The following is a 24,561-nucleotide window of genomic DNA, read 5'->3' on the forward strand; positions in this document are numbered from 1 at the left end:
CTGACAATGCCATATGGAAGAATGAACAAGCATGGCAGAGTGCTGCACTTTTCTAGTTTTCATTGCACAGGATGCCTGCCTTGTCCACCTGTTTTCTTTGCACTCTAAGGGACCCCAAGTTGTAGAGCATACATGTATAACAGTTAAAAGACATGTAAAAAGTCTTCCTCCTTATCTGAAGATCACACATTTGTAAATGAAATGCTTTCTCTGTAGTCATGTTGCAGATTTGTTGTTCTAAGAATTTTGTGGTGGGAACCTAACCCATCAAGAAAACAGGTTTTTCTTTAGAATACAGGGATGGTCATATCACAGTGCTTTGTTATGACTGCGAGTAAAATTGGAATTTGCCTGAAATTTTAGTGTGCTTTAAATTTTCAGGGGAATCTCCCTTTTTTGTTAATGCTACTTTTCCTACCCATCTATCATGAGTGCCTTCAATCACTCCTGGACTGGTTGCGTTTCCTGTTTTGCATCGTGAACTCTTCATTTTTGCACTTTGGGAGGCCCAAATAGCAGCAGATGTAACTCTTTGAAATGTTTGAAATTTAAATTTATATGCAGTATACTTAGTGAAGCATATTATCGATGTATTGTTCAGACTTACAGTAAATGTATTATTGTCAGTACTTGTTGTTGTGATTGTGGTGTGGTCTGAATATAGGGTTTGTCTTTCCTTTGACTTGTTTTATGTAAAAATACAGAATGGCAAAATCAGCAAGTGGGGCAATAGAAGATTTTCTCTAAAATGCACTGAGAACGATGTTAAAGCGAATATCGGCAGCTAATCCTAAAGAAGACTTTAAGCACAATCAGAGCTCTCATCCAAGCCACTGCAGTGTAAAGCAAACACACTCACAGCTTGTGTTATTATTAAATATGCTGGTACTCAACTTCAACTCTCCTTTTTTGCAGCCTGCCAGTGCCATACTAATGGCTCTGTATCTGAGGTGTGTAACAAGGAGACTGGGCAATGCCATTGCAGAGAAAATGTGGTTGGACGACAGTGTGACGAGTGTATGGTAAGTTTTCTGACAAATGTGTGTATCTAGTATTTGTAGATATTGGCCATATACACGACCGTTCAAAAATTTGGGGTCAATCAGACAATTTCATGTTTTCCATGAAAACCCACTTTTCTTCATTTGCTAACTTAATTGCACAAAGGTTTTCTAATCATCAATTAGCCTTTCAACACCATTAGCTAACACAATGTAGGATTAGAACACAGGAGTGATGGTTGCTGGAAATGGGCCTTTGTACCCCTATGTAGATATTCCATTAGCTAGCCAGAAGAGTCATTTACTACATTAACAATGTCTAGACTATATTTCTGATTAATTTAATGTCATCTTCATTGAAAAAAATGCTTTTCTTTCAAAAATAAGGATATTTCGGCATGAGCCCAAACTTTTGAACAGTAGTGTATATTGATGGGATTTTTGGATTATTCATTTTCCACAGCTGGATCTACTTCTATCCCTTTTTCCACAAAGTTGTTTTCATATGCTTTGTTTTGTTCTACAGTATTATACATATGTGTGGAATTAGCCATGTTTGAACCCCAGTCATGTCTGTGACTATATGCTCTTATTTGTATTTCATTTTATCTTTCTCATAGCTTCAAATCAAATGTGTTTTTCAGTCCAACAATATAGTGAGCACTTGTTTTTTAGTTTGTTTTTTTTCTTATTGTAACTGAAGTTTGTTAATCTGCATTGTGATTGGTCCAGCCTAACTGCTGGTGGGATGCTGAGCGTCAGGAGTGTATGCCCTGTCGCTGCAGCCCTCACGGATCCATTTCTCAGCGCTGTGATATTGAGGGCCGCTGCATCTGTCGCCCCGGCTTTGTGGGCCGACGCTGTGACCTGCGTCGCCAAAGTTATGAAAGGCGGGAAACACGGCGGCCTGTGGAGCGCGTTCCCATAGAAGCTGTGCAGCAAAGATGGGGGGGCACTTCCCGCACGGGGGGGTGTCCCAGGGGCGCATACAGGCCTAAGACGGGGGTAACACACTGCATGTGGATGACAGTGGTGTATTTTAGGTAGCATGGGTGTGTTCCTGTTTAACCAGAGTACAGAAATGTTGCACTTGCAGAGATGTGTCACAGTCTGTCCTTGACATGTCTATTGTGTAGTAAGTGCTTGTTCTTGTGGACGTCATGGTTTCAGGGCCTCAATTTTGAAAACCTTGCATGGAAAGTGTGGTGTGCGTCACCTGAACTGTATACAAAGGGTCTACTAGTATGACTATGTTTTTCTTTGAAATACATTTTGAAGATTTTGCTGAATGTAAGCCGTAATGCAAGGTCCAGAATGCATTATGTGGAGAAACATGTTCATAATTAATGACTTTTAACACCTAAAAGGCTTCATGCAGTTTAGACATCATCAGGAAATGTCACCTTTAGGTAACTCAAGATGTTTGTTGTTGCTGAAAATTGGTGTTGTAAATGTCAGTAGTTTTTGGCAAATTATGATGTTCAGGATTTTAGGTAGCAACATTCTGCATTGAAGATGCTAAATTGTACCTAATTTTATTTTTTTCTGACAACTTTTCAAATGATTTCTTCTTTTTATTTATTTTTTTCCACTGTCACTGTTCAGTCTAATAAACCAACATGCCTGATATTTTATTTCGTTTTCCATAACAGCAACAAAGATGCATTTAAGAGTGTGACAAAGCTTTAAATCACTATTGCAGTTTTTAGGTGGCTTCTAACAGGAAACAAAAATTATGTAACTCAAGTAATTTGGCATATTCTCTTTTTATTCTTCAATTGTTGATTTCCCTAATATGTGATAAACACGTCCTGCATTTTTGTCATTATAACTTCTTTTATTATGATTTTTGAGTGTGTGCAGCTTGTCTAACCCAGCTTCTGTAGTTAGTTTGACTTTCTCCCATTGACTCCTGTGCTGTCCCGACATTCCCCAGCCTCAGACTCATGGCGTCACTACAGGCGGAGTGTGTGTCCCATGTCACTGCAACTCTTTTGGTTCCAAATCCTTTGACTGTGATGAAACCGGTCAGTGTCGGTGTCAGCCAGGCGTCACCGGGCCCAAATGTGACCGCTGTTCACGAGGATTCTTCAATTTCCAGGAGGGCGGCTGCACACGTAAGCAGAGATCTTTAAGCCTTTAGCTACAAAAACAAATCAAAGCACGTAGATTGGTCCTGTTCTTATTTGTGCTAAAAGTAGTGTCAGCACTCTCAAGATGCTGTCCTTATTAAACTGCTGCTCTGTTCTTCTTTTTAATTTAAAGTTTACAAAATGTCTGACTTAGAGAAATTCTATTTGAAGCTCGTCATTTCAAAAATGCATGTGCATCCCTTCAAATCATTGCGCTACTTTCATAATTATTGCAAAGTTAATCATTTTTGTGCCCATAAGCAGGACATTTAAAACACTTGGCAAAAACATACAAGAAGTTGTGAATGCAAGCTGCTGGCTTCATCTGCTCTGTATATATTGTGTAAATTTGTCAGTGTTTGCTTTTCTTTTGTTTCAGTTTGACAGATGGTAACAACATACCTCGAACTGTAAAAGGTCGATTTGCAAAAAATATCAATATCTCCTTATCTGTTGAAGTTGATGATAATCTATGTTAAACATTTTGTCGTGTTTTCTATATGGGTCATTTCAGAATTGGAGGACATTTGGGCTTCAGAATTTTTGAAAAATAGTTTGACTACTGATGGAAAACAGTAAAAAATAATTTGCCTTATCCTGATAATATGCATAACAGGGTTGCATGAGGTAGAGTGAGACATTAAATCAAGGCTGACAATGTTATGAAAACATGAAAAATGGAAGAGAGGACATAGCTTTGCTCTACCCATTCTTTTGGAAAACTGTTTGATGATGTTAACTCCAACGTATCATATGATTCACTTTTTTCTTCTTCTGCCAGCTAAAAAGGTTATGCTAACAGGGTTGTATGCATGTTGCGGAAACAGGTTCCATGATTAATGATTAATAATTATTATTTAAAATATTATGTTGAGTAAAAAAAAATGTTCCAACATTTATAAGTGACATCAATAACAAAAAAAAAAATACCAAAAAGGGAGATTTAAATTTCAGAATCTCATTAGAATAGATTGTTTCACACAATCTATTTCAGCTTAGTCAAATGTATAGGTAAATCTATTTTAGCATAAATCTCATCAATAAATGCTTGGTAGAAAAATGATGGACAAAAGACACTTCAGAACACAGTGTGCGAATGCTTGTGCGTTTGTCTGTTAGTATTTATGCAAATTGTTGCTTTGTCCATACAATCCATAAATAAACCATTACATCAACATAATATCTTATAGTATATTTTGCCTAAAATTCATTCATCCATCATCTATACACCACTTAACCCTCATTACGGGCGTCGGGGAGCTGGAGTCTATCCCAGCTGACTTGGGGTGAAGGCAGGGGACACCCTGGACAAGTCCCCATCTATCACAGGGCTACACATAGAGACAAACAATCACTGTCACGTTCACTACCGACAATTTAGAGTTACAAATTAACCTCAGCATGTTTTCGGACTGTGAGAGGAAGCTGGAGTACCCAGAGAAAACCCATGCATGCACAAGGAGAACATGCAAACTTCATTCAGAAAGATCCCACGCCCAGGCCGGGACATGAACCAGGGATCTTCTATCTGCAAAGCAGCAGTGCTAACCGCGGAGCCACTGTGCAGCCTTATTTTGCCTAAAATGTTTGATTTAATTCCATGTGCTTTAAATAAGAATTCATTTGATTGATGAAATCTCATATTACATGGGATGTATTTTAGTCTGGAAGGGTAAATTCTGGGCTAGGTCCATTCAGTCTTAGTTTAAGCACAAATCAAAGACAATACAAAGATATATTATACTGATACCTGTGATACAGAAACAGTTGAAAGCAACGCCAGCCAATGTGGATGTTCTTTCATCATGTTTTGCTGAAATTTTTCTTTTCAAATCAGTTTTTCCTTTGATTTGAACTTTTTAAATTGTAATAAGCTCAAGGACATTCTAGTTATGATCTTTCATAATGATTTTCTTAATAAGCATACCTCTTTGTAAAGAAAACTTTAAGTAACTTAACAATTAAGAGTTTAACATGCTTAACCTTTACATGTCAACAGGTGTAAATTGGCCTAAGCCAAAGTATACCCCAGGGGCATACTTTGGCCAGGGGGTTAATCTGGCCTGTTACACCAGGATCTTTCAGCATGGAATTTGCATGTTCTCTCTGTGCGTGCATGGAGGTTCTCTGGGTACTCTGGCTTCCTCCCACAGTTCAAAAACATGCTGAGGTTAATTGATGATTCTAAATTGTCCGTAGGTGTGAATGTGAGTGTGATTGTTTGTCTCTATGTGTAGCCCTGTAGACTGGTGACTTGTCCAGGGTGCCCCCTTCCTTCATCCTAAGTCAGCTGGGATAGACTCCAGCCTCCAGCTGAGATCACCAGTGCTTTTTTTTTTTTATTTTGAAGAATATTCTAAATTGTTGTTTTGGACTGTCCTAAACTTTCTGCTATCTCTCTGATAGGCCTCTTTAGTGTTGTTCAGCCTTATGATGGCCTCCTTCACGTGCATCAACATGTAACATACTGAGACTTTACATGGACAGCTACCAATTGGAAATTCTTATATGACAAAGATGAGTGTGTACAGGAAAACAGGAGTAGGGAGAAGGAATGGAAGGGCTCATGATCTAAAGCAGACCACAACATCTGTCAGTATGGTGAAGTGTTGGGGCATGGCCATGTATTACTGCCAATGGATGCAGCAGGATGAATTCTGAAGTAGGAAGAGCCCCATTACACTTTTTGTTCAGATTGAGTGAAATGCTGCAAACTGACGGGATGGCACACTCTCACGCTCACAGTGCAGATGAATGATGGTTCTGAACATACTGGGAAGGCAACCAAAGAGCACCTCAATGCAAAGCAAGAGAATGTTGTTCAGTGGTCAAGTCTGTCACTTGACCTTAGCCCATTTGAATTAGTCACTCACTGAAAGCAAAACCGATGGTAGAAAGACTCACAAACAAGAGCAACTGAGGTTGACTACAGTAAAGTTCTGGCAAAACATCTCAAAGGAAGAAACTCAGAATTTGGTGATGTCTACGGGTTCAAGACTTCAGCCATTTATTGACCACACAGAATTTGCATTAAAGTACTAAAAACAGTCATTATATTTAGAATTATGTTAATTCGTCTAAATACATTTGAGACTGTGGAAATGGAGAGACCATGTATAAAATGCTTCATTCCTGAAAGGTTAATGCAGTATTTTTGTCAAACCTATTGATTTTAAGCTGAAAGTCTGCATTTCAGTCACATCTCGATTGCTTCATTTTAAACCCTAAAGAGGCAAAATTATGAAAATTGTGTCACCATCCACATACTTGTGGACCTTATTGTAAATAGCTAAATATGAGTGTACCACAGCAAGATTTTTATCGACTAACATTATCTTAGAACATTAATTGTGTAATTCCCACCCATGATGAGCACTGTAGACAGACACAGTAGCAGTGACTCAAGGTTATACCATTTGGGATTTAGGACCAAGCACAGGTCTGTATTTACTCCTCAAATTAAAGGTCAAGGTTGGCAAGGATGTAGTGATTTAAGCTTGTAGCATGCTGGAATTAGATCAGATGTGTGGAAGAGGAATTCTTATTGCAAATGCAGTAAAATGTGTGAAACTAAAAAAGTAGAATAGCTTTTTCAAAAAAAGAATTTACCAGACTATATGGGTTTTGTTTGATACGTTTTATTTAAATTTTTTTACTGTGTGCCCCAAATATTGATGATTATTCTTTTCGATTTGCATTACCATTTTTGAAACTGAAGATTCTATTGTCAGTATTTTCACTGTAGCAGTATGATGAGTTGTGCCGCCTTGCCAGTTTGAATATGTTCAAACTGTTAAATGCTATGCCCTAAAAACATGGCAAACCAGGCAATAGGTATTTCAAGCTTTGTGCTATCCAAAAGGAGGACTTAGCATTCACACATCCCAGGAACAGCTAATAATAGCTTTTCCCACAATGCATCTTATGCAATATATTATTGAAGCCAAACACTCTTAACAGCCAAGAACAACAGTAATAAGTTTGCCAGAAGACCCGATCATGGAGCAAAAATACTAGATTGGAGTGGGAATTATTTGCTTTGATCCATCTTAACATTGCTGCCACAGTGCAGTGGTCAGGGTGCAGGAATATGCTACTCGTGGTTCATGTTCCAGGAATTTACTCTAGAATACACACGTGATTCACACTGTGGAAGTGTAGGTACCAAAAAACAAATGACTGAATGTTCCCATTACCAGCATATAAAACACAACTGTCATTATCATTTTCATAATTTTCAGAAACATCATTAGTCTAATTGAAATTTTCACAGAATAGCATAACCTTATGTAAAGTTCTCTTCATGATGCTTGAGGAAAAAAAAAATGAAAATGATTGAGTTAATTGGGGGCTGCACAGTGGCGTAGTGGTTAGCACTTTCGCCTTGCAGCAAGAAGGTCCCTGGTTCGCGTCCCGGCTTTCCCGGGATCTTTCTGCATGGAGTTTGCATGTTCTCCCTGTGCATGCGTGGGTTCTCTCCGGGTACTCCGGCTTCCTCCCACAGTCCAAAAATATGCTGAGGTTAATTGATTATTCTAAATTGCCCGTAGGTGTGAATGTGAGAGTGATTGTTTGTCTCTGTATGTAGCCCTGCGACAGACTGGTGACCTGTCTAGGGTGTCCCCTGCCTTCGCCTGAGTCAGCTGGGATAGGCTCCAGCCCCCCCCCGCGACCCTAGTGAGGATTAAGCGGTGTATAGATAATGGATGGATGGATGGATGAGTTAATTGGAAGAGAATTTTAAAAAATGAATTGGGAGATTGTAGATGGATTGGGTCTCTTACTATGAGTCTTTGTGCAGAAAGTTAATTAATTGTAGTTTAAAATTCTTATCAAGCTGAAACTATTTTATTGACACATATCACTGCAAGAAGGCCAGTCTCTGTTACGCTTTCACATCACTCCTTTTTTTTAGGGGGGATGTCAATTAATGTTAAGACTAATTCACATATTTCACAAATTCAGTCTAGCAAGAAGCACACTGTTGCCAGAATGTTTCAACCTCGGTTTGAGTAAAAGCAAAATGTGGCAAGGTCACAAGGTCACTGTTCTCAATTCCAGACATACTGTTTCTATTTCAGTATGGAAATTGCTGCCCATATGTCATGTTGTGACTGTTATATTTTGAAAAGATGTAAGCAACTGGACCAACATAAAACATTATTTGCAGGTGATAACCACACAGTCCTGCAGTGAGACTGCTTGTTTTTTTTCAGCATTTAATCAAATATTGTTTCAAATGTTTCTCTGTCCCACATCCTTTGCATTATATCCCCTGAAACTACCTTCCTCTTCTCTCCTCTTTCTCCTGCAGCCTGTCAGTGCAGCCATGTGGGGAACAACTGTGATGCTAACACTGGACAGTGTATCTGTCCCCCAAACACTATTGGTGAGAGGTGTGACCGCTGCGCTCCCAACCACTGGGGCCATGACATCATAACTGGATGCAAGGTAGGCTGAAACTGTATTCTGTATTGTATATCAAAAAACACTCACTAGTATTTGTGCAACCTACTTAGCTATCATGAGGAGTAGGTTAACAAACACTGGAGAAGAGGACATGTTAAAAGATATTGTGGTAATATAATGAGACATTCATCCATCCATGATCTATACACCGCTTAATCCTCATTAGGGTTGCAGGAGTCTAGAGTCTATCCCAGCTGACTTAGGTGAAGGCAGGGGACACCCGGGGCAGGTTATCAGTCTATCACAGGGCTACATATAAAGACAAACAAGTACTCTCCTATTCACATCTACAGACAATTTATGCTGAGGTTACCAATTAACCTCAACATGGTTTTGGACTGTGGGAGAAAGCCAAAGCACCCGGAGAAAACCCATGAATGCACAGGAAGAACATGCAAACTCTATGCAGAAAGATCCCAGGAACTGGGGATCTTCTAGCTGCAAGACAACAGTGCTAATCACCAAGCCACTGTGCAGCCGCCTAATGAGAGATTAATGATTGATCAATTTACCGCTTAGATTATTGTTTTGAAATTTACTTCAATATTGATTCAGTCAGCGATGTCCGATAAATGTAGGAGATGTACTGCAGACATTAATAGTAGGTAAATTATACTATTAATCAATGTAGTCTATTTTTGTGACTCAATATATTTTTCAGGACAATAACATGCCACAGAAGCTTTTTTTGTGCTGAACCTAACCCTTTAAAATTCAAAGTAGCAGTAAATATAATAAAACAAAAACATGTATGGTATTACCATTTTATTTTCCTACTTCACACACATAATACAGGGTTCAACAGAAGTGAGTTTACCCCTGTGAAATATCTCTTAAATATCAAATGATTCAACATTGTATCAAATCTCAATTGCTGCCTTATTTTCAAAATGAACAGTAAAGTACTTCCTTATGTGAAGAATCACAAACAAATGTCTTTGAAATACCACAGTATATTGAAAATGCAGGCCTCGAAGTGGAAACAACAAAAAAACATCAAAAGTGAATACACCTGTGATCATTGAAACTAAATTTAGTACACCTGAGATTTCCAATGACCCTAACTGCATGAACATGGTTATGAAAAAAAAATCTGTTTTGGACCTATGGAATGTATTTCTGCATGTCAGCATCCTGGCGTAATATGGAAAACAATTGCCAGAGAAACTGAAAAAATCTAATTGTGACAATTCACAAAAATGGAATTGGATACTGGAAGGTCAGTGACCAACTAGAAATCTGTTAAACATCCAGTTGCAGCAGTAATCAAGAGTTGCAGGGGTTAGCCCTTCTGTAATGATGCCACAGACGGTGCAGACGGTGTATAGCATCAGCGTCCATAAACGGCATCCAGAGGAGAAACATCTGCTTACTCCTTATCCACAAACTACAAGATCAAACTTTGCTAAAGAACTTGAAAAGAAGTCTGATGAATATTGAGAGCACATTCTTTGGTCAGATTACACCAGAGTAAATGTGTTTGGGCTGGTCAGGTATACCACAGTGAATGCAGTCCTGACAATGAAACACGGACGTGGGAATGTGATGATATGAGACTGCATGAGTGCAAAAGTTTGTGGGGAGTTGATATTGATAGATGACACCATAGATGTCTTTGGAAATGCCCAAATACTGGCTGACAGTCTGTAGAAGCTTGGCAGAAGAGGAATAGTCCAGCATGGTAACAGTTGCCAAAATCACACAAGTTTGTAATGCAGAAAAAACTGAGAACAATGTATGTTCCCTGAGTTTAATCCACCTTTGGGGCATTTTATAGAGACTGCTAGAGCAGCACAACTCCTCCAGCAAAGACTAGCTGAAAAAAAAAGGTCTCTCAAGAATGACAGAACATCTCTCTAGAAATCTGTGCAACGCTGGTATCCTCCATGCTGAGTAGGATTTAGGCAAAAAATAAATAAAAAATACAATAAAAGTTTGAATCTCAGTAATGAACTACCACTGTGGGCCTGCATTTTTAATACAGTTAGTCTAAACTGTTTTAATTACTTTTACATAAAAGCAAAGACCCTGCTGTTCAACTTAGATGTAATGCAATTACTGAATGATATTGCACACGGGTGTACTCACTTCTGTTGTGTACTGTAGGTCTTATTCTAATTTTGCCTACATTTATCCATTTATCCCCCTCTGCTCTTCCTCACTCTCTGTTGCCATGTTTCTCTTCTTTTCAGTTCCTTTTCATCTGTTCTCACTTTCTTATATTTCTTATATCCATTCATCCAGTCAGGCCTTCTCTCTGTATTCCTTTCTCTAAATATTATTGTGTTTCTTTACAGTCTTTTGCCGTAGTCCTTTTTTTGGTCAAATTTCTGTCATTCTATCATTCCCATCTCCTCTGTTTCTGTTTTAACACAACATTGAAAAGGAATTGTTGCGCACTAAAACTATCTCATCAAAGGACCGCAAGGCAGCCACGACAGTCGCCTGTTAGAAATAGACTATTGTCAGTTACAACCTTGAACAGTGAAGTGTTGTTATTCTCAGATTCATCCAGAGTTCATCAGAACAACAAAGAGCGATGAGACAGAAAAAAGTGCCAAAGGCAACAGAGCAAAGTGAAACACAGCAGAGTAAAAACAGAGCACAACAAACCAGTAACAAACTGGAAATTACCAAAATAGATTCACACAGCAAATTCTTAAGTGTGCAAAGTTTAATTAATTCAAGAATATTTAGAGACAAAGCACAATGACACCCGATGACAAGCTGTAACACGTACAACATCAACACTTAAAATATCACTGAAAATCCAAGTCAGAGGCCATGGTTCTCTGCCGGAAACTGGTGGATTGCTCCCTCCGGGTTGGGGGGGAGTTGCTTCCCCAAAGGAGTTCAAGTATCACGGGATCTTGTTCATGAGTGATGTGAAAATGGAGCGTGAGAAGGACACGCGTCCTGGTGCGGCATTAGCAGTAATGCAGGCGTTGTACAAAACTGTCGTGGTAAAGAGGGAGCTGAGCTGCGAGGCAAAGCTCTCGATTTATCAGTCCATCTATGCTCCAACCCTCACCTGTGGTCATGAGGTCTGGGTAGTGACTGAAAGAATGAGATTGAGGGTACAAGTGGCCGAAATCTCATAGAGATAAGGTGAGAAACTCGGATATCCAGAGGGAGCTTGGAGTAGAGCTGCTGCTCCTTGGCGCTGAAAGGAGCCAGTTGAGGACTGACTCAGATACCTCCGCGAGACTTCCTTTGGAGGTTTTCCGAGCATGTCCGACTGAAACCCCGGAAACCCCGGAAACCCCGGGGTAGACCCAGAACCTGCTGGAGGGAGTATGTATCTCATCTGGCCTGGGAATGCCTCGAGATCTCCCAAGAAGAGTGTCTGTTTTTGGAATGGTCTGCTGCCTCTGCAGCATGACCCCGGATAAGTGGAAGAAAATGCATGGATGAATAAAAATCAGTTCATTCACTTTTTATGGTTTAAGCCTTGTGTCAAGAGTTCAAAATTACCTGCGTCAACACTTTTAATTCAGCACTGAATGTCTTACTGAGATTCAACCACAGTTGTTCTCATTTCAGCTGAACAGTTCAGCTCATGATTATGATGGCATTTCTGCAGCTTTTGCCTCAGAGTGCACACAACACACATCTGTTTTTATGGTGTTTTCATCTTTGATTGAGACATTTGTCAACCGTAATACTATGCAATAATGTTACCGAATTGTTTTTATTTAGAACACTATGCTGCCACAGCACTTTATTAGCAGGTGGAGTTTTAATGCCCTCTGAATCTCAAGCAGTTTCTTAGTGTTCTTTTCTGGGTTTTTTTTTTTTTTCGTTTTCTGTTACTGTCAGCTCATTTTTCACGGCTATACAGAGATGTGCACCTCTATGGAAACAGCCCAACCATGGCTAGAAGGAAAGAGAACTCAAAAATGTTTTTTTGTGCAATATTGCTGTTTTAATGTCATAAATCATGAGAAAATAACAAGAATGGATTGAATTTCTTTGATTATTTAATCTACATACGTTCAATTGTGATTTTTAGATTTGTTCAACTGTCCTGAAGGAACTGGATGTCACACATGGTTAGACAAGGACTGTCAGAAACTTAAAAATCTAATCATTCTATTTGTTTTTATAGTTTCTGACTGCCAAATGCTGTCATTTTGGCATATTTTTAACGATACATCTTTGAAACCTGCCAATGGTTTTTGAGGTGCAGCGACCTAAAGCCATTTCACTCCCTACTCTCATGCATGCGTGCAACTTTTCATGTTCAAGTTTTGGACGCGCCAGAGTAAAAATTCTAAATATGTGATGTGAACTTCAGACATGCAGTATAATCTTTTATTTTACTGGAATCAAATAAAACTCATCTGGGAAACTGTAGGTTGACTTTTGGCTACACTCACAACAAATGTTTACATTCTACACTAAAAACATTTGTTGGTGTAATGTCTGAGTTTTCACAGCAGAAATAATATCAGCGTTTATGTGTTTGTATTTAGGAGTGTGGCTGCAGTGTGATCGGCTCAGTGACCCAGCAGTGCAACGTGAACACTGGCTGCTGCTTCTGTCGTGATTCCTTCAGAGGAGAAAAATGCAATGAATGTCAGATTGGATACAGAGACTTCCCTCAGGTAAATGATCCAAATTGACGCTACTAATGTTGCTGTTAACGTACAATGCCTTTTATTTTTATTGATGTAAGAGAGGAGACACTAGAGAGAATCTCTGATGAGATTCAGTAATAATTGTTTGAGTTGTTGTAGCTCTGCTTTGATAAGGGAGAGGGATTTTCATAGACGTGACAATGTTATTGTGGATTTTTGTGAGCATTGAAGGCCTCAATCAAAGAATTTGTTCCCTGCTTGATTGATAGACTCCTAAAAATGCCACCCCAATGGTTTCCTGTAGATCTAAAGCCATTTTTATACCAGAGCCAAACTTTTCAGGAACACATTAACATACGCTACCGTTAAAAAGTTTGTGGTCACCCAGACAATTTCGTGTTTTCCATGAAAACTCACACTTTTAGTCATGTCCTAGCATAATTGCACAAGGGTTTTCTAATCATCAATTAGCCTTTCAGCACCATTAGCTAACACAATGTAGCATTAGAACACAGGAGTGATGGTTGCTGGAAATGAGCCTCTGTACCCCTATGGAGATATTCCATTAAATATCATCCATTTCCAGCTAGAGTAATCATTTACCACATTAACAATGTCTACACTGTATTTCTGATTCATTTAATGTTATCTTCATTGAAAAAATCAGCTTTTCTTTCTAAAATAAGGACATTTCTAAGTGACCCCAAACTTTTGAGCGATATTGTATATTTCTTCATCAGAGGTGCCTGATTTGAAATAAAGAGATGAGCAGCATACTGTACATAAAACATGCTGGCAGATACTGGATATAGGTGTTATTCAATAACACGTGAGAGTGGAATTGGGATATTTTTGGGGCTGCAATCAACAATGAATCGATTAATTATATGAGCACGATACGTCATCAAAAGCGGAAGTGAGTGCGCAATGCAACAGAAATCATCGTTCGAACAGAGTGCGAAACACGGACGGACATCCACGCTGCATCGTGCGTATATAGTATATGCATATATTATATATGTATGATGCAGTGCGGACCTCCGTGCGTATTGTGCATGTATAATATATGTACGATGCAACGCGGATGACCATCTGTGTTCAGCACTCCGCTCGGACGTTGATTTTTGCTGCATTGCACACTCACTTCCACTTTTAATGACGTATCGTGCTCAGACAATTGATCGTTAGTTGCAGCCTTAGATATTTTTACTCTTGATTCCAATGAGCATGAGTTATGTAAAAGTATTTTTCACATAACAGCATCTTATCAGCACCATGTAACTTAAAACTGAATTTTACTGTACTGCCTACTCTATTCTGTATTTTCAAGTTGAAGGGCATCAGGGTTTCAGTAATTAAACTTCAGAAAGGGCATACATACTTCCACATTTTTAGATGTGATGTTTGCTTCATTTTATATGTCCAAATTAGAGGAAGTTTTTCATAAATAAAACTGTAACCAAGTAAGAAGCATTGAACAATCCTTTTGTGAGTTCAATGTTCAGAGAAACTTCATTTTTCACACTGTTAGAACTTAGTATCTTAGGCCGAAAGGGAAAATAACTGGACAACTTTGTTTTTTGTGTTTTTCTAAACTTTGCAACTGACATGGGAGTGAGAAGATAATGGCAGCATTTTCATTTTGGAGGGAAGTTTAATGGTTTGGTGAAGCATAAAGCTAGGACACACTCTGGTAACTCCTCTCTCAGCCTGTTATGTTGTTGATAACAGAAACTGGGCATTGTGTGCATCTGCATTTCCCACAGTGCACCCAGTGCAAGTGCAGCATCTCAGGATCGGACAGCCAGACCTGTGACCTGGAGAGAGGAGTGTGTGGCTGTGCAGACCGAACAGGAAAATGTAGCTGCAAGGTACAGTATACTCACTTCTGCTTGTGATGATCCAACATGATCATATGGAGTATTTTTTTGCTTTCTGTATCTTTCTATGTCTTAGTCTTTTCATGGTAAGACACTCAGTGGTATACTCAACAGTACACATACACAGATACTTTAAGGAAGACTGCTTTAAGTCCAGTAGTTACTCTGCCAATGAACGCGCTGGAGTTATGTGACGATCAGCGTTCATTTGTCTGTTTGTCTGTCTGTCAGCAGCATTACTCAAAAACAGATTAACGGATTTGGCTGAAATTTTCAGGGAAGGTCAGAAATTACACAAGGACCAATTGATTAGATTTTGGCAGTGTTTGGTGTATAGTTTGGATCCACGGATTTGTTAAAGATTGCGAGATAGCAGCACGGCATCACTGTAACTATGACTACAAGTGAACACTACATCAGCTGCCTGCTGACGATTACATGATTGCGATCCTACTACAAATCAACCACTGTGAACCACAAATTTCATTCATCAGAAATCATACAATGACTGAGCAGCCTTGGTGGAGTACTGCGCTCTGTGAGTGCTTTTCTTGTTGTGTTTGTAGGAAAATGAGAGTGGAATGTGGCATTTATTATTCTGAATCTTACCAGAGATGATAGTTAAGATTTTAAATGTCAATGCAGATTCAAAACATACTTCACATGCTTTCTCTGTCCTTTCTGCCTGGTATTGAGAAACTGCCCTTGTTTGTGTTTTGTAGTATATGTGTGCTTGTGTGTTTGTGTGCAATTATTTCAGTAAATGTCACAGTTCTGAGTATGATAAGCATCCATATAGTGACACACAAAAAGAACTCTCTATCACTCACACACACGTACACACACCCACACCCACACACACACACACACACACACACACACACACACGTAGAACTTCAAGAATAGCAGAGTTCTAATAGTAACAATAATACATTTTATTTGTAACACACTTTTCTCTCCTCTGAGTCTTAAAGAGTTCTAGAATCTTCCATCTGCACAATTAAACCAGGATATATGTGTCTGTGTGTGTGTTAGTATTTGTTCTTCAATTATCTCAACAACCTTGGTGTGTGAGTCGCTGGGACCTCGAGGAAGTGCAGCGTTGACTAACTAAATGTAGGTAATGATGTGGAAACTAAGTCCCAAATCAACGGCCAGAGTCTAAGATTTGACCGTGTTCAAATATCTAAAACGTTTCTTTAAAGATCTTCAAAAAAATCACCAGGAGAAGTCAGCATTCAAGGACAGCAGAGTTTAATGTTGACAAAAAACCCAGGAGCAGTTCTTCGAAATGATAACACCACAGGAAGTACTGAAATAACTGAGCTGTGCATCATCTTTTATGCAGTGAGAGTTGGTCACTTTTTCCACGCCTATAGGGTGTATTATTGAATATACAGTTTTGACACCATTATACTTTTCTGAATCCATTGGTCAGATCTTGACATCTGGTTGTCATATTCCACCACTACAGAGGACATGTGGATTAGGTTATCATTAAGCCATGTTTTACAGAGAACATGCCCAGACATGTTCAGACTTTCCCCAGCCTAAAAAGCCTAAAGGCTATATTGCCTTAAGTATACACCATTATGTTTTGAGTACTCCATAAATTTTTTTTTTTAAACATAGGGTTTTTCTTTACACCCAAAATACATGTTTTACTTCATGATCTTCCACCTACATTCCAGACACACACAGTTCAGGCCTCAAGGAGACACACAATACCATCAAAACATCATTGATTACTAGGATATTTATCAATATGTATTTCATACATGTTTCAACACTACTCATTAGTTTACCATGATTATGTCATCTTTTACTTTTAGCACATTGTACCCAAAAATATTACACTACAGTAACAGAGAAAACTCTGTTTTTGTTTACACGGTGGGAGAAATTGGCCCAAAGGCAAAATAAAATAAAAGCAGCTGCACTTGCTTGACTTTCTGTTTTAGTTCTGAAAAAAAAAACAATTTTCAGATAAGAAATGAAACATCTTCAAGAAATTCAACCAGTCCAGTTGCCTTGTTTGACAACATTATCTAAGTAACAACTAATAAGGGCTCATTTTTCATTTTCAGACCCACTTTGTAGGTTGGAGAAACACTTATTGAAGCAATAGACCAGTTAGTAGAGATGTAAGAAGGTAAACTCTGAAGCAGTTTCCACAAGTATGGAATTTACCTTCTTTTCGTGCTGCTTTTGTTCTTCTGTCTCCTCTTTCACCTCTTCTTTTTCTGTCTTCTTATCTTTGCTCTTCTTGAAAAAATGGAGTTTCCTTTTGGTTTTCTTTTTGAGTCAAAGCTCCTGCAGCTCCTTATTCTTTTCTGACAATTCCTTGACTTTCTGCTGCAGGTCTTTGTTGCTTTCTTCAACCTCCTTTTGGTTCCTGAGCATCTCTCGCTTCTGCTGCTCTCTCACAGAAACATATTTTCTGAGCTGCTCTGCAGTGTTGTGCTCACTTGTCCAGGTTTCTTCTTTCTGCTGGAGTTTGTTGTTGGCTTCTAACAGCTGCTCCTCAGTGTTGAAGAATGTTACAGAGAGACTCTCGTTGAGCCTGCGGACTTGTTGCTCTCTGATGGAGATCTGCTGTTGCAGGAACTCATTCTGGTCTGTCTGCTGATTGGCCCTGGAGTTTTTCAGGACCTTTTCCTCCAGACTCCTGATCTGGAGGAAGCTCTTGTGAGCTTGGTCATTGAACTGTGCCTTTTCTGCCTGGAGCTTTTCAACAACTCCATCCATGTGCTTGATGAGCTCCTGCAGAGGGTTGCTCTGCTGCATCAGTTGCATCTTCTCCTCCAGGTCCTGAATCTTTTTTCCATCTTATTTTTGTCCTCCTGCAGTTTGGTGTTCTCTTCCTGCAGACTTTTATTTTTGTCCTCCAAGACTTTCCTTTGCCTCTTCAGAACCTCCTTGTCTTCTTGATCTTCTTTTTTCTGGAGGTTTTTGGTTTCTTGAAGCTTTGCAGAGAGACTCTAATTTTCCAGTATGAGATCTGAGGTTTTATCTTCTCTCTGGATGAGCTATTCTCTATTCTCTGACCTCATCCACAGCATCTATGACATCAGCCCAATTCATGCTTGGAGTCTGGACCTGTGACGAGGTCTGTTCCTCTCTCTGCTCTTTGACCTTGTCTTTACCTTTAACAATGTCAGCCCATGTCATGCTTGGAGTTGAGGTTTTTGCAGAGGCCTGGTCTTGCTGGGTGACATTGTTCTGGCTCTTGGCTTCCAGCTGTTCTTGCAGCTCTCTTAGCTGCCTGCTCTGGCTCATCAACAGTTCCTCCAGCTAGCAGACTTTGGCCTTGCTGGTCAGGGTCCAGTGGAGGAACTGCTCCTTTTCACTGAGGAGCTGCTGAAGGTGCAGGAACATGTGGGTAACCCATTCCTTCCGGCGATCATTTTCTACCTTGGATGCATTCAAGGTCCTGAGCAATCCTATATTTTACCCCCTGTATTTTGGGAAACAGTTTGGTGAGGGCTGATGGCAAATCTAAGTTTGCATTCAGTTTGACCTCTCTGAGCCAAAGTAGTGGAATCTAAAGTACTGAAGATGCTACAGAAATACAGAAGTAATACAGCACAAGTCTGTGTTAAATGATGGTTCTGTAGAATATCTGTCGATCTTTTAGAAGAAAACAGCAGCTGCTCTGATGGTTTGTGTATATATTAATAGGCATATATTTACAGTTGTTTTTTTTTAATGCTGTGTAAGTTAATTGCCTTAGTAAATTTTAGAACCGAACAAACTGGAAAATAACTGAAAAGAAATTGAATCACTATATTTGTATAGGTACAAATATTATAGTAAGTAAAATTTTGTTAGAATATGTGTTTTAAAAAGTGTTTCAGCTTAGCTTATTTTGATTTCATCTGTTTGTGTTTATGGGTGCATAAACACAAACAGATGAAATCAAAATAAGCTAGAAAAGCACTCAGAGAGCGCAGTACTCCACCAAGGCTGTTCATTCCCCCATATGGCATTGTCAGCAACATCTTTTTGTAGAAATGCAGCATTTATTTATTAGTTATTGATGATCTGAAATCACAGCAACACAGAATTGTGGCCATTTAATATAGATGTACCCATAAACAAAATTACCTTGGGCTGAGCACAGGCGTGTGTTATACATGTGTACGTTATATAGGGAAACCGAATCGGGTGACCTAAATATGTAACAGGCTGCAGGAATTGATCAGACTCGGAAACACCCCCATAATTTAATCAATTGTTCCTCGTATCATTTCTGACGGATAAGTCCCAACAAGTCTGCAGTGGTGGTGTAGTAGGATCACAATCATGTGATCGTCAGCAGGTGGCTGGCATAGCGTTCCCTTGTAGTCATAGTTACAGTGACGCTGTGCTGCTATCTCACAATGACACAGAAATCCTTAACAAATCCATGAATCCAGACTATAAGCTACATCACTGCCAAAATATAATCACTTGGTCCTTGTGTCATTTCTGACCTTCCTGAAAATTTCATCGAAATCCATCAGTTCGTTTTTGAGTAATGTTGCCCACGGACAGACTAACAGACAGACAAACCAACGTGAATCATCACATTACTCCACCATGTTCCTTGGTGAAGTAATTACAATATGAAATATGGCACAGTAAGAGACAAACAAACCAAACATACACAGTTACGAAGGGCTTCACACACAAACACACGCACATAGACTCGCAAGGTGAAGACAGGAGCATTTATGATAATGCAGCTGGTGATGAAGACGGAGTGGGGCTCCAAACCTAAATGCCAGGGCATACACCACACTTCAGTTAGTGTGTTTTCTGACTGGGAGAGTTCCATTTGAGAAAACTGAAGATGGTCTAATATTCTGATTTCCCTCCCTCTCACCACCTTATCTGTTTCTTTCTCTCTATATCTCTACCTCAGCTCAGTTCAGTTTAATTATAAGGTCTTTATTGGGATGGAAGTTTTAAGAAACAATATTGCTAAGCCATCCAAACACAACTAGTCCAAATATTTGGACAGTATACAATAACAGTAATTGAAGCATTCTCCGGGGAGTGTTTTTTTAATTTTCAGAGGTCAGTAGACTCTTTGAAATCTGAAATGACAGATTAACATGCTAAAATAAATGTTTCTCATTTCAATAAATGTCTTGCATCCATTTTCTTTCTGTCCTTGAAACAAACACACACACAGAGGCACACACACACTCACCTTTACAGACATAGAATCACATGGAAGCAAAGGGTGTACATACACTTTCTTTTATCTTCGGTAGCTTCACAAATATGCAGTTCAGAGCACATCTATTTTGACAGTCCTAAATTGTTTCTTCTTCAGGCTTTGTAGTTCAGCACATTCAACTTAAAAGAAAATGTGGATACAATTAGACAAATCAGAAATCACAAGTAAACTCAATTGAGTTTCAGTGATCTCAGGTTTTTGGTTTTTTGGGGTTTTTTTTTGGCCTTTTCTCAGCTTTATTTTCATAGGCGCAGTGAGAGAGAGACAGGAAACAGGGGAGAAGAGTCGGGGGAAGACATGCAGCAAAGGGCCGCGAGCGGGAATCGAACCCGGGCCGCTGCATCGGGGACCAGCCCCTGTACATGGGTCGCCCGCTTAACGCGTTGAGCTATACGGGCGCCCGAGCTCAGGTTTTTTAATTTGTATGACAGTGATCACAGGCGTATTCACTTTTGTTGCATTGAGTTTCTACCTGGGGCCTGAATCAGTATAGTCTTTTTTTGATATCGGTTGTTCATAAGGGGTAATGCTCTCCTGTTCAGATTATGTACAGTACAATTCGTATAAGGTTATAAAATTTGAAATTATTTGACATTTACATTGTATTTTATTGGGTTGTACCCACTTTTGTTGCATTCCATGCCTTCACATTTCCTATTGTTCTTGGTCCTTACTAACTTGCAGGACTTTCTGACAGAAGTCACTATTAATTGGATGCAGTGTTGTGTTGACAGTTCTGTAGGCTTCGTCTTTGCAAACAGAAGACTTCATACAGAGCTCTGTCCAGAATGTCTTTTTAGATCAGTTAACTCTATTCAAAATGGAAACAGTGTAATAGGATTCCTACTGCCACCCCAACAGAACTAAGCCATCAAGTGCATCTCTCTGTAGTACTGGTTGTCGGTTCTTTAAAAGCTCCTACATGTGATGCAGTCCAAGTTAAAGTAATTACAACTGTAGAAAAAAAAATATTTTAAAGGCTATGAACACTTTAGTGGTCTTGTGTTAAGGACCAGTGTTACTACCACCTTCCTTCTGATTTCTAGTAAAAAATGGATTTTTGTAGTATTCCTGAAGAAATGTTTTAATGTAAACCATATATTGAAAAAATGCCCCAAAGCTTATCTTAACTTGCTGTTTTTGCCTGTATGTATCTCATCTTAGGTAAATGTGGAGGGAGACAACTGCGATCGCTGTAAGCCAGACATGTTTGGGTTATCTGTACAAAATCCACTGGGCTGCAGCAAGTGTTACTGTTATGGACTGACACCCTCCTGCACAGAGGCACAAGGACTTATCAGGATGTGGGTGAGTACACAGCTTCACAGTTTTTTTTCTTCTGGTCTGTCAGTCTTCAATTATTTAAGAGACTCCATAAAAAAACATTGTCGTTATACAGACTGGAAAGGATTATTTACGTTTGACAAATACAACTCCTACCATTATATAAGTTGATTAATAAAAATGTAATAATTTTCTGTCTGCAAATCACTGCTGATGTCACTTGGGATGTCAGGTAGTAGTTTTTGCTCTGGACCCGTGCTTACCTAGGATGCCTTGCCTGTAATTTGTTGTAAGAGAAGTTCTGACCGATTTTCTGTAAGCTGGACTTGATTAACACTGTCTGGGCCAGTTTCCTTGCTGAGACAACATACACTATCTTTCAAAAGTTTGGGGTGACCCAGACAGTTTCATGTTTTCCATGAAAACACGAACACACTTTTATTCATGTGCTAACACAATTGCACAAGGGTTTTCTAATCATCAATTAGCCTTTTAACACCATTAGCTAACACAATGTAACATTACAACACAGGAATATTGGTTGCTAGAAATGGGCCTCTGTACCCATATGTAAATTTTCTATTAAAAATCAGCCATCTCCAGCTAGAATAGTCATTTACCACATTAACAAGGTCTCGACTGTATTTCTGATTAATTTAATGTTATCTTTATTGAAAAAATTGCTTTTCTTTCAAAAATAAGGACATTTATAAGTGACCCCAAGCTTTTGAACGATAGTGGATTTGAAAGCTGGTCAACTACAACTGGCTATCTATGGATGTCAGAGGCTTGTTTTAATATACATCGATCAGTCACAATATTAAGACAACTTGCCTAATGTTGTGTAGGTCCTCTGACTCATCAGGGCATGGAGGCAACCACTCTTGCTGGCTAGTATTAACCTGGTAAAAGGATCACAGTGACAATGCTGACATGCTTATGATTAACGCATGCTTAGGTATAGTGCTTACTTTACTTACCATCTTAATTCAGCATCCTGACAAAAGTGAATAGAAATGTATATGAATGACAAACTTTAAGGTCATTTACTTAATAGCTGTTGACAGATTTCAGTCTTAACCAGAAGCATCAGTCCCCTGGGGATAGTGCAACAAAAGCAAGGGGACCACCAAAAGCTATAGGTGTCAACGTTTGGGAACCATTGTTGCCCTTTACAGCTTTTACAGCATTCCATCCAATAATAGTAATAAGATGTTCCAATCTGGATTGAAGTGGTGGCCTGACCAACGGACCAGCATGTAAAAACATAGATCCACTTTGCTAATTGGTCAAAACTGTAACCTTTCCCACAAGATCACAATCTACTTTGACAGAAGATCTGCAGCAAAGATAGCAGAATTGTGGTAGAATGGCGTGAAAGTCTGCACTCTATTTGTGACATGCACTAAAACACCTTAGAAATGGTTTACGTTTGATTTTGGAAAAGACAAACCAAAGTGTGAAAATTCCATATACTAACATGAAGTCAAAAACAGGTATGTAAGAAGAGCAGACACTGTCAAACAGACAGTCATCAAGTTGACTATCAGTTGTTGAGGCGGGTGTTTTTAATAAAGGCTTTTCATTGCGGAAATGGTTGCCATCGGCAATAAAGTGCCGTTTCCATGGTAACCGTAGACTTTTAGGATGGAGGGTGGCGAGAGGCTTCATTTGAACAACAAGCAGTCACTTCATTTGTTGTTGACAGAGAGAGAGGGGGAGAGAGAGGGAGGCAGAGATGGACAGAGAAAGACAGAAAAAATGGAGACTTTATTGGAAAGGGAGATTTTTTCTGAACCACTGAATCGTGAGATTACACTGAGTGGGACACACACACACACACACACACACACACACACACACACACACACACAAACACACACACATACACACACATGCACACACATACATACACACACACACTCACTCTACACATTCCCACATAAACTCACTGCTTATTTTGTCGGGTTTTTTTTTTTTTTTTTTTTGGTATTTTCCCTCTGATGAGAGAACTGTGTGTAAGTGGACAAACATATACTAGATGTTGAATGTTGGTTGAAGATCTTTTAATGCAGTAATGTTTGTAACCTTTATCGGTACTCTTTCTTATCTTTGTAAAAACAAACATTGCAACTCTACTCTTCCACCAAGGCTAATGCCCTATCTCACAATTTTATCGAAAGTGGTCTGGATCTGAACGCATGCTCCACCTCTTTACCAAGTTTTATGAAATTTTGCTTGGCAGTTTTTGCATAGTCTTGCAGTCAAACAGACAGAAAAACTAAAAAAAAAAAAAAAAAAAACAACACTGATCATGTACTACAGCAGTGGATCTCACCTTGACAGAAGAACACAGTCCTGGACAAAAAACATGGCGAATATTAATTGTCAGTCAGTAGCTGTTAGCGATAAAAAATAAATGAAATGGTCTATGAAATCCTAGCATGAGTCTCTGTACTGTACATAGAGCTTGTTAAGCAAATAGGCGTCACTGCTCCCTCTCAGGCACCAGGTGAAAGATGTGTTTTGTCCTGTCGTGTTTGCCATGACAAACAATTACATATCAGGAAACATTTCTAAGTAATAAAAGCCATCACTTTAACAGATAGATGAAACCAGCATTTTTTGTTTGTTTGTTTCAGTTTTGACAAGGGCTATATTTGCACAATGTTTATTCGACAGTAGAGAAGATCAAGAACGTCTGTTGATTTCAGTGTTATTTCTGATGGCTTGCTGTATAAACACTATCATTCAAATGTTTGGGGTCACTTAGAAATGTCCTTATTTTTGAAAGAAAAGCAGATTTTTATCTTCAATGAAGATAGCATTAAATTAATCAGAAATACAGTCTAGACATTGTTAATGTGGTAAATAACTGTACTAACTGGAAACGGCTGATTTTTAATGGAATATCTACATAGAGGTACAGAGGAACATTTCCAGCAAGCATCACTCCTGTGTTCTAATGCTACATTGTGTTAGCTAATG

General features: G+C 39.0%; 1 protein-coding gene across 7 annotated transcripts in view; it reads left to right on the forward strand.

Annotated features, from left to right (window-relative positions):
- Positions 1-24,561, forward strand: part of lama2 (laminin, alpha 2) — a 308,893-nt gene that overhangs the window by 183,408 nt on the left and 100,924 nt on the right. For 4 of the 7 annotated variants that reach the window (XM_055016148.1, XM_055016150.1, XM_055016149.1 and 1 more), the window contains exons 22-28: positions 916-1,022; positions 1,734-2,006; positions 2,938-3,118; positions 8,448-8,584; positions 13,078-13,209; positions 14,949-15,053; positions 21,454-21,597. In XM_055016148.1, coding sequence (XP_054872123.1) covers positions 916-1,022; positions 1,734-2,006; positions 2,938-3,118; positions 8,448-8,584; positions 13,078-13,209; positions 14,949-15,053; positions 21,454-21,597 — 1,079 coding nt within the window. The remainder of the gene's footprint in view (positions 1-915; positions 1,023-1,733; positions 2,007-2,937; positions 3,119-8,447; positions 8,585-13,077; positions 13,210-14,948; positions 15,054-21,453; positions 21,598-24,561) is intronic. The other 3 variants (XM_055016152.1, XM_055016153.1, XM_055016154.1) reach the window with 1 other exon arrangement.

This window comes from Amphiprion ocellaris, chromosome 12, assembly GCF_022539595.1.
Source record: "Amphiprion ocellaris isolate individual 3 ecotype Okinawa chromosome 12, ASM2253959v1, whole genome shotgun sequence".
Lineage (NCBI taxonomy): Eukaryota > Metazoa > Chordata > Actinopteri > Pomacentridae > Amphiprion > Amphiprion ocellaris.